Consider the following 11357-nt stretch of genomic DNA (forward strand, 5'->3'; position numbering starts at 1 on the left):
AACCTAAGTATTTGTAGCTAAGTTGAGTTGGCAGATTTTGAGAAGGTTGGGGATGAACATGGAAAAAAGACCTATGGTGGATCCAAGGAAGAAAAAGAAAAACAAGGGAAAGAGTCTATAAGTTGAAAATTTGGAGGAAATGTATGTGAAGAACTAGTTTTGGATTTATGTGTGGAATCCCAAAAGATGTTCTTCCAATTACTAGAACATCTTTTCAAACCTAGGGTGTCTAATGCAGGAGCATCGTAGGCTTGCTTACAATCTTACATGTTTGGAGCAATTCTGATTAAGTGTTAAGGAGAATCAAGATTTTATTTTGATGGAGTTATGTTTTCAAGGTTAGGGATATATTGGAGACACATACCTTTACTCATTATTGCATAGAGATTGGATGGATTGTGTTGAAGTTTGAGTCATTTTTTACATTGTTGCTAGGACTATGTTTTTTTGGTTTCTAGATGCCTATTACAAGAAATGTAACTAATTTTTCACAATGAATGAGACAATGAAAACTTTAGGGATTTAAGAAGGCCTAGTTTACTATCTATGATCCAAGGTGAAAGTTATAATTCATTATAAGTTGGAAGATATGGCAATTCTCTTGGAGTATCAATTTCTGGCAATTTTTTGTGACAGTTTTCTATGCTTGAATTTCAGAATGGATGCACAATTATCCTTGTAGAATCATCCTTTACATAGTTAAGTGGTTTTAGAGGACCTAAATTTCTACATATGGTTCAAACCATGAGTTTTAATTCAATTGGAGCTGGGAGATATCACAATTTTTCTCAGATATCAATTTTTGGACATTTAATTGCTATTGTAGGCCAACTTGTGGCATTTAATTTATGTATTTGTATTTAATTTGTTCTCTAGGATGACCTTTGAGTTAGGTCGGTATAAGTAGGGGCCTTATGGAATCTTTTAGTCATTGGGTTGGGGATGGGATGAAGCATAGATACGAATTTGAAGAGCTAGAGTTGGGGCTTAGGAACTAGAGGATCTCTTGGTGGACCTGAGGGTACAAGTGTGGATTCTTCTTGGTGTTCTTATCTAGTTGTGTATTTAGACTAGCTGAGATTGGTTGTAAGTTGGGTCTTGGTGGATCTTGCAGAACTGATTTTGTAATTGTTGTTTGTATTTGGCCCTAACCTGGAAGGCCTTACAGCCAGACATATTGCATGTAATCAGTTATATTTATGAACAAATTATTGTGAGTTGGTATCAGATCTTGCATTATTGTTTCTTGTTGTTGTGTTTCCACTATGTGGTTATATTGCTAGGAGCAAGGACATCTCCTTTGGGGATTCTCCTACCTTGCACTACATCAACTAGAACACCTTCTCTTAGGGCCATCAAGGTACATCATTTCTTGTCATAATCCTCAATTTTAGAGGTCTCAATATGGACCATATCTCCCCCATCTTTGAGCCTTGATCATGGTTCTTGTTAGAGTAAATAATTAATTATATATTAATTATTTATTCTATTTCTTAAGATTACTTAGGTTAATGCATTTATTTAATATTTAGTAGTTAGTAGTTGTAGTGATGAGTTGTTGACAACACAGGAGTTTGTTCCCTTCTAGCATCTTCCACCATTTTGTGGATGCTTAGTTGTCAACCTTATCTTCTACTACTTTCCAGCTTGTTCTACAAGCTTCCTTGAGGCCTCTATATTCAATCTCTCTCTCATTGTAAAATCATCCATTCACATAGCAATTTTATTTTCTCTATTGTGAAATATTTTCTCTTCTTTTTTTTCCTCCAAGCTCTTCCTCCTTCTTAGGTTTCTCTTCGGCAAGATATTTGCATTTAGGTGATCTTGGCAACTACGGAGTTGGATTTCATCAACTCCTACATAGTATCAAAGCCTCCCTGCTACTTCTTGTTCGAAGGATTTTTTTAAAGCCACCATTTGGAGACACAAACCCTAGTTTGTTTGTGATTTTTTCTTCAATTGAGAGGAAGAACATTTTTTTTAGTATTTGAAGAAAAAGGAGAAAAAGGGTTTGACATAATAGATTTGATATTTTTTGGGCTTTTTTCTTTATTTTTTGGAGGTACGATGGCAGCAATTTAGAAAAAAATAACTATAGAGGTGATTTTCAAATAACGATATCTTCCTCATACAAACTCATTTTTTTGAGCAATTTTTTTTTGTTTTGGGGTAGAATTTCATGATCTACACATTGGTGCAGGTGGTTTGAGATCTCTATTCCTAAATTTTTTTGCAACTTGCAATTCTTGATTTTTGCCACTTCAAATGCTTAGTACAAGCTCATCTGGACACATAATCAGGTTCTATTTTTTCTGAAAGTGTATTTTTTTTGTCTACTTTCTAGATCTACAATTAGATTATAAGTTCTATAGATAGAAATACTACTTATATAAATAGGCCCTAGATTGGCTATTATAATCCCACTAAGTAAAAAGTGTCCAATTTATACATTGTGGGGCAGGGTGGGGGGGTGGGGGGGGGGGGGGGGGCACATTTTCTTTTCTGTAATTTACTTCAAAATAAGACCCTTCTACTTCTATCTTCTTCTCTCTCAATGGTAGATCCATCTGTGACCTGTCTCACACCACACAACTATCACTCCTAGAAGACACAAATGACTAGGCTTCTCATGTGAAGGGGCTTATGGTCATGTTTGGATTAGAGTCAACCTATTATTACATGCCCTTTTGAGTTTCTTTAGCACAGGAATAAAATGGATGAGGCCATGGGATTGATTGCACTAAATATTTCAGATAGTCTACTATTTCACTTGGATTGTTTGACCACTCCAAGGGCTTACTGGCTCAAATTTCAGACTTTGTTTGGCATAGTGAATGAGTTATGGGCACTTTAACTTGATGTAGAGTTGACTTATTTGACATTTGATAGCTTTCTCACCATTGAGGACTTCTCGATGAAATTCAAATCTTTCCATATAGTTTTGCACGGATGTGGGAAAACCAAGATAGATGATGAGTGTATCTTTTTGATACTCTCAAACTTGAGGGGATAGTATCAAATCTTCTCTTCTACTTTCTACTCTACTATGGATGTTGTGGGTGATAGACACTCGATGCCTTCATTTGAGATATTTTGTGATCAGTTAACTCGTGAATAGTCCAAGATCAATCAGATGGGTTCACTTTCAAGTTCACAGTCATAGGCATTGCTTGTCAAGGATACATAGGAGAAGAAGTCGAAGCAGATATCAGATCCCTCTTCTATTGGTTCATCATCTTCTAAGAAGAAGGAGAAAAAGAAGACTAAGACTCCTACCTGTTCCTATTTTTAGAAAGGATCTCATGATGAGGCACATTGTTTTCAAAAGAGATTTGATGGCTATGAGAAACAAATTGTAGATTTGCAAGCTCTTCTTTAGAAGAACATTATTTCTTCTCCATCATCTTTTACCTCACAAGGGTCTTCTTTTCAGGCTTCTTCCACATCTTTTACATCTACATCAGATCTTTGAAAGGGTCAAGCACTATAGGCTACCATTCCATCTCCTTCACAAGTCCCTTGGATACTGGATTCAGGTACTTCCCACCATATGCCATCTTCTCAAGGCGTCTTCTCTACTCTTGTGGCTTCTCCTATTCCTCATATTCTCATGGGAAATAACACTGCACTACTAGTCTACGGGAAAGGTTTAGTTCACGTCCAGGAATTAGAGAGTGCCATTTTAGTAGCTAATTTAAGTTAATTTTTTTGAGGTGATTTAAGTTGAATTTTTTAATGTAAGTATATAAATCAATTGATATTATTACATTTTAAAGTTGGTTAAATTATGAAATTTTTATATTAGAAACATGTATCTTAACAATTTAATAAAAAACTCTTCCAAAAAATTAAAGTTTTTAAAAAGAATATACATGATGGAGATTTCTGTTTGAAAAATAGAAAATACTTTGAGAAACTAATATTAAATTTTAAACTAAATTATTTTTATAAAAAATAAAAAATAAATATAAACCCATAATACAAAAATGTCAAATAAAAAATATAATAAAAATTATTTTTATCCTTTTAAGTTTATATAATAGAAACATGTGCCTTTTTAGCTAATTGAAAGTAAGATAAATTTTCACTTTATGTTTTTTTTAATATTTACAAATAAAAATTTATTTAATTTTTCCTACTTTTAATAAACCTTAGCACTCTATAATCATAATTGTAAACCTATATTAAATATTCCTTCCATAACCATAAAATGTTATAATCCTTTGTCAAACTTAACTATAATTTAACCTCAATATAAGCATCCTTAATAAACCCTAACAGAAGCCATTACTTAATTTTATTCCTATCACTAAACCTAACTCTAAATAAAATCGTAACCCCTAAATGCTAATATGAATTTAATCCTAAATTATAACCATGACCATAATGTAAACCCTTACCTAGTTGGAACTATAAACCCTAACTCTTTTTAATCTCATAACGTTTACCCTATAACTAACCTTAAGCTCAACCTTGAAACACATGAAAAAATGTATCATATACAATTACAAAATTAGCCTTGGGTTGTTCCTTGCTTGATTTGTAACATGATCTTAGCTATAAATTTAAAAATAAACCATAAATTTGAAACCTAGCCTTAATTCTATTAAAACATTTAAGTCCCAATCCTAACCATAAACTTGACTTAAACATTGAAAGCTATCCCTAACCATGTTCTAAATCTAAACCCTTTTTAAAAAGTAACCCTAAATCCTAATCTTAATCAAATCATTATTTCTTTTTGTAATTCTAAGCATGATGTAAACACTTAATCTAACCATAAATTTTTTCTTAAATTTCTAACCCTAACCTTAACCCTAAACATTAACCATAATTCTAATCCAAAATCATCCTAATTGTAAACTCTAACCTCAATTTTAATATTGACCATAATTTAAATGATAACCCTAATCAATATCTTAATCCTAAATCAACTCCTAATCCTCATTAGAACCCCAAATATAACAATCATATAAATCATTATGTCCTTACTATAAACCTGATCCTAATAAAACCTATAAATCTAACCATACTATTGGCCCTAAACCTAACCATAACTCTATCTACAAACAGAGGCCTAACTATAAGCCATTATGTCCTTACTATAAACCATTAAAAGATTTTCTATCCTTCCTTTCTATCTATAAATCTCTATTTACCTTCTTTTCCAATTATTGGTGGGAACTTTGACACATTGCATCTCTTGTTGTACTATCTTCCTTCAATAAGTAAAATAATACGATATTTTGATAAATGATTATTATAGAAATACAACATTAAAACCAAATAAATTTAATTTTGTTCTACATTGAAATTTAATTATTTATTTCATAACTATAATAAATAATGATCTTAGTTACAAATAACTATAAATACTAAGCTAAGAAATATATGAAGTGAAATTGAGGTGGTGGTAGTTTATATAAAATATTTAAAAAATTTCCTATTAAAAAGTATAAAGAATTTTAGGACTAAAAATATTCAAAAAGAGAGAAGTTGAACACAAAAAGATTATAAAAAATTGTTAATATAAAAATATTCAAAATTATAATTGATAATTAAGATAAACTTATATCAATCACATCTACCAAAGATTTCTACAAATACATGAAAATAAATTTATAAAAATTAATATAATTAACTTTTAATACATGATAATGTGTAAAACTTTAAGATTCTTTTAAGAAATTCTGTAGACCTTTTTAAAAAAGAATTACTTAATAGAAAGAAATAAAGAAAGCACTTAAGCACTTTTCATATAAAAGAACCTATTTTTTTAATCTGATGTGTGAAAAATCAATTGTAATAATTTTTTTTATTTTCATAGCTAAAATTTCAAAATCCTATATTTTTTATTTTTACAACTAATTTTTTTCTTAAAATCCTAACCCTAAAGGTAAATTGTAATTCTAATCTTAAATTATCATCATAATTGTAAACTCTAACCTTAATTTTAATATTGACACAATTTAAATGATAAACCTAATCAATATCTTAATTCTAAATCCACTCCTAATCCTCATTAGAACCCCAAATATAGCAATCATATAAACCATTATGTCCTTACTATAAACCTAATCTTTAAAAAACCTATAAATCTAACAATATTGTTGGCCTTAAACCTAACCATAACTCTATCTATAAATAAAGGTCTAACTAGTAATTATAACTTTAAATCCAATTTGGCCTATTCTTACTCACACTTCTAACCCTAACCACTAATCTTAAGTACATATATCTAAATTATAACCTAATACTAAGCCTAAACCTATCCAACAACTAATCAAAATCCTATATCTATCATTATATATTAATTATGATTTGAAACTTAACCCAACTATTATATAAACAATAGTCTAGATACATTATCCTAGACAAAACCCTAACCATAATACTAATATTAAAGAAGATTATAATACAAACACAAAACCACAATCATAATCTTAATTCTACTATGATGTTGAATCATAATTCTTAACAAATTCATAACCCTATTAATGATCATCATAAATCTTAAATCCTAATCTTTATTGTAACCTTAAATCCAAGCCTTAATCTTAATCATAATAGTGATAATGTTGTAAACCCTTATTATAACCCTAATCTTAATCATAACCTATAACTCTCAACTCAATCTTGATAATAACCCTAACCCTTATGTAAACCTTGGATATAAACCTTATCTCTAAAGATAATTGTAACTCAAAACCTTAATACAAATGTTAAATGATAACAAATACGTTAATAAAGTACAAATTATTGGTAGGAGTGCTAAAGAATTCATATATTAAAACGAAAGAAAGCAATTACAAAACGATTTGAATTCGAGCGGAACCATATTAATTCCCATCGATTCCCGCAAGCACAAATATTTACTAAGGTTTACTGTCTTCTATTAAATATGTATACTTTTTATTTTTTATTTTTTCAAAATCACGAGATCTTATATAGCTTATTATGATTTATGAAGAATTAGGTAATCAACAAACTTTTATATTAGAATACTAATGAACAAAGCTTAGCATAATATTAATTCTGCGCCTAGACATGGAACGAGGGTGGCGGCGCATTTGTGCGTAGTTATCATTTATTAGAGTTTTAAAGGCCCTACAATATTTAGCTGCTGACATGTGGCGGAATATTATAGCTAAAGAGAGCAAAATTATGAGTGGCTCATAATCAACTATTAAATCAAGCTCGACGTTTTAACAGCGTGCAAGGCCATGTAGAGAAATGTAGCGCATCCAACGATTAGTATGTCGGTACATTATGGGTTTATAAAAAGAGGATAACTAGGACCGACAAAAAATCAGTAATTAAAAAATAAGTTTTCTGTTTGAACTTCGACTTCCGAGGCAAGCCCGGTAAGGTATGGCGTCACTGTATATGACACCCATGACTCACACGCTGCCACCTGTTTCTAAAACATTTAAAACTGGAATAGGGAGCCACGCGGAAACGCTATATATCCGCAAGTCCGAAGGATCAAAAGACGGGAAATAACGATTTCTACTATAAAGAAAAGAGGACTGCTCCTTGAGTGCTATATCGAAGAACACAAAACAAAAGCACGGACGGGTTAAGGCCTCCTTCAACCGATTAAGCGGACGCCATGTCTAGGCTCGGAGCAGTGCAAGACCCTTTGGAGAAATTTGACAAGGAAACTCTAGTCCGAGAGCATGAAAGTACTGCTCAAAGGGACACTCATCTAACAGCAACCAATATCCATATTTGTACCGTGTCCTTGCGAGATCGCGTTGCCGCAGTGACCTCTGCGTCCCTGCAAGGCCTCCGACCCATCCGACTCACGGACCTCAAGGTCGGTCATTTCCACCGTGGTCGCGTCCTGTTTGGCACCCTCTGCGTTGAACCCTTCGAATTTGGCGGCGTCATGACCGTGCTCGAGGACAACCAAGGCCTGGCCATTAGAGTCGGCATCTACAATGTGCCCCCGTCAGAGTCCACCCCTGTAGCACTTAGAGCAACATACCCCAGGGGAGACAAAGTGGCCATCAAGGAGCCCTACTTCAAGCAAGCCCTTGACGGCGGCCTTGCTATCAGAGTGAACAACCCTGCAAATCTGGTAACGGTGACGGAAGAAATGTTGGCCGATAATAACCCCGAGTTGGATTTGGAGGAGGAACGCGGCAAGGGCAACGAGTGCTTCCGGAAGCAAAACTGGCACGGCGCCATAATTCATTACACCAACTGCATTCGCGCATCAAATGACGGCGAAGCGGGCAAACAGACGCGGGTGCTGGCTTATTCCAACCGGGCGGAGACATACCTGCAGATGGGCGAGTTTGAGCGTGCTTTGGAGGACTCGAACCAGGGTATCCAGATCGAACCCAGTCATCTGAAATCAATGTTCCGAAAAGGCCGAGCTCTGTACGGCCTCAAAGACTACCCCCAGGCGTGCCAGGTTCTGCAAGCGGCGCTCCAGGTTAGCCCCGGGCAAGCAAGTATTGAGGCCGCATTGCGCCAGTCGAGGGCTTCTTGTGCTCGGAATCGCCAGGGGGAGTACGATATTTCGGGCTTCTTGCTCGAAACAGAACCGCCTCCGGAGGTTGGGGACTTCATTGGCGATGTGGAAATCAAGATGATGAGGGACGGTCGGGGCCGTGGGCTCTTCGCTACGGAAAAACATAGCACGGGCGAGCTCCTCTTAGTCAGCAATGCCGTTGCCATCGATGGCCATCGTTTCAGGCCTTCCGAATTTTATCGTAGGCCCACAAACGACGCTTCCTCTGAGCAGAACATACTTGTAGACGCTGTTGTCGGTGCTACCGAAAACTCTCAGAAACTGCAGCAACAGCTTTATGCCCTAGACGACGGATCTGAACAGGTCCGCGCGTCGGCGCCGGCGGTGAACTTATTCGATGCATACAGCCGAAAAACAACAGAAATGCCGGTGCTACATATCGACAAACAGCGTATCCGAGAAATTGTTTCCAGAAACTCGCTGGGCGGAAGGGCCGAAATATCGGCAACAAATGAGGGATTTAGTGGGTTGTGGTTGCTGCCGTCATTCATTAATCACTCCTGTATTCCTAATTCAACCAGACTCAATGTGGGTAAAGCGATGTTCTTGCATGCGGCAAAGCCAATTGACAAGGGAGAAGAGATAACCATTTCGTACTTCGATGCCCTGGCTCCACTCCAGCAGCGAGAAGCCGTGTGCGAAGCCTGGGGTTTCAAATGCAACTGCAGGCGTTGTGAATGGGAGAAGCCTCTCAAAGGGAGCTTTAAGAGCTTGAATGGACAGTTTGCGGAGTTGCACGACAAGGCTCTTCAGGAAACAAACGAGGCAAGGTCGTCAGGAGAAGAGTTCCCCGCGGATCTTCCCATTTCTGGGAAATTTGTCGAGGTTTACGAATCCATGGAGAAAAAGCTCTTGACGTACAGTAAAATGAAAGACAAGGAAAAACAGTGGATTCGGTCTTCGTATGCGATTGCTTATTGGGCTGGAACGCAGTCGAATGAGTTCTATGACAAGGCACTGAATGACCCCATTCCTTCCAGTCATGAAATCCTGCATGCCGTTGTAAACACTGTACCCGGTGACTTGCGAGCCCTCGCCATGGCGGCTCGCGAGCTGGAAGGCTCAAAGCACGGGGTTGCTAATAGAGGCTGCGCGGTAGAGATTTCTGCAACAGAAGCTAGAAATGCATGCGTGCGAGTTTTTGGTAAACAGACTGAAAATGTAATTCAAGCACTCACACAGCGCCACGCAAAGACTGCAACCTTTTGAGGTGGGAAGATGCTACATTTTTGGTAATTCCAGCTATAGTCCTTACAAGTATTATTATTATTCTGATATCGTTATGTAATCAGATTTTGGCGAACATCAATCGTTCCTTCTGTTTTAGTTTGAATTTCGGCAGGTTTTTCATGGGTAAGATAAACTTCGAGGATATAAACTAAATCCTTTAGGCTTTTGTCACGACAATATAACATTCGTCAGCCTTTGTATGACTTGAAGATAGCAGACATGAGAAGTATTCTGTTTTTTGCGGTCAACTTTAATTTTATTTTCTAATACCAGATTTGATTTTGGAGATGTATAAAAATTAGTGAACAGTGTATTATTTTTCATTTTATAGTTAAGATTTAGAAGCTAAAGGGAGAAATAACTTACTGGTTCCTTCCTTTAAATCATTCAATTTAATTTTTCAATTCAATTGACTAATCAATTCATAGAATTTAAAAAATTAAAATAAATTTCAAATGTTTATATCTTTTTATAATTTTTCATTATTTTATCAAATTCTATTTTTCATTCATTCTATTGTACCATAGTATTTTTGGAACCAATAAAAACAAATATTTTTCTTATCATATATTAATGAATGCATTAATTACAATTTTATCTTCTCCACATTTGTGACAAGTGGATTAACTTTTCCAAAAAAATAAAATAAATTATCTTCCACCTCACAAATGAAGGTCTAATCAATATTAATTATCATTGTATATTTTTCTTACCAACTTCAAATATAGAGTTAAATGTTTTATATTTCTTATTTTTAATATATTTATTAGTTTTAAATTGAAGTTTATTTTTGTCATTTGTAAGAAAATACAAATATTTTCTACCAAGTGTAGCATGCATTAATTACAACTTTACCTTTTAAACATTTGTGACAAGTGGATTTACTTTTGAAACAAATAATCATTTTTATCTTGCACCTCACATATGAATGTCTAATCAATATTATTATCACTATCTAGTTTTCTTACTTGGCCTAGTGGTGGAGAACTTGTACTCTTGAAAGAGAGGTCACAAGTTCAAATCCCACTGGGGGTAGGGTATGTACGCCTCGTTTGTAGCGCCAAGCGCCTCTCAAAAAAGAGTACGAGGTAGTCCCATATCACTGTCACCATATGTAAACCCAAAAACTATGGCATAGTGTCGTGGACTATAAAACCACCTTTCCTTTCCTTTTCCAAGTTCAAATATAGAGTTAAATGTTTTATATTTCTTATTTTAAATATATTTATTAGTTTTGCATTGATGTTTATTTTTTTCATTTGTAAAATATTATTTCTTTAAGTTTACACTATATTTTACTGGCTATTATTTTACAATCTTACTCTAAATTTTTTTTACACCATTCTAAAAATTGTAAAACTAATACTACCCCTCAAACTAATTAGATATTTTGGTAGTTTGAATTAAGTAATCAACAATTTATTTTTTTAAATCAAATATTTCAACTTATAACTGAATTGGTAGAAATGACTAGTTTATTCATATAATATAGTTTCTATTGTTATTTATATATTTCTTAAAATAATATAATTATTAATATTTTAAATTCCCTTCAACTCTCTCTAACATTCTACCTTTACTTGTC

General features: G+C 34.4%; 1 protein-coding gene across 1 annotated transcript; it reads left to right on the forward strand.

Moving 5' to 3' along the window:
* The first annotated feature begins 7612 nt into the window (after positions 1 to 7612).
* On the forward strand, positions 7613 to 9751 carry LOC149580233 (methyltransferase FGSG_00040-like). The gene has a single exon (XM_089813352.1). The coding sequence runs from the start codon at positions 7613 to 7615 to the stop codon at positions 9749 to 9751; it is 2139 nt and encodes a 712-aa protein (XP_089669478.1).
* Positions 9752 to 11357: the final 1606 nt, after the last annotated feature.

The sequence above is a fragment of the Cupressus sempervirens genome, chromosome 1 (genome assembly GCF_028749045.1).
Source record: "Cupressus sempervirens isolate cs-2001-9-10 chromosome 1, ASM2874904v1, whole genome shotgun sequence".
NCBI classification, from domain to species: Eukaryota; Viridiplantae; Streptophyta; class Pinopsida; order Cupressales; family Cupressaceae; genus Cupressus; species Cupressus sempervirens.

Bases quoted from the DNA above. Each gene is read 5' to 3' on its own strand.
- LOC149580233 (XM_089813352.1), top strand. From the start codon at position 7,613: ATGTCTAGGCTCGGAGCAGTGCAAGACCCTTTGGAGAAATTTGACAAG.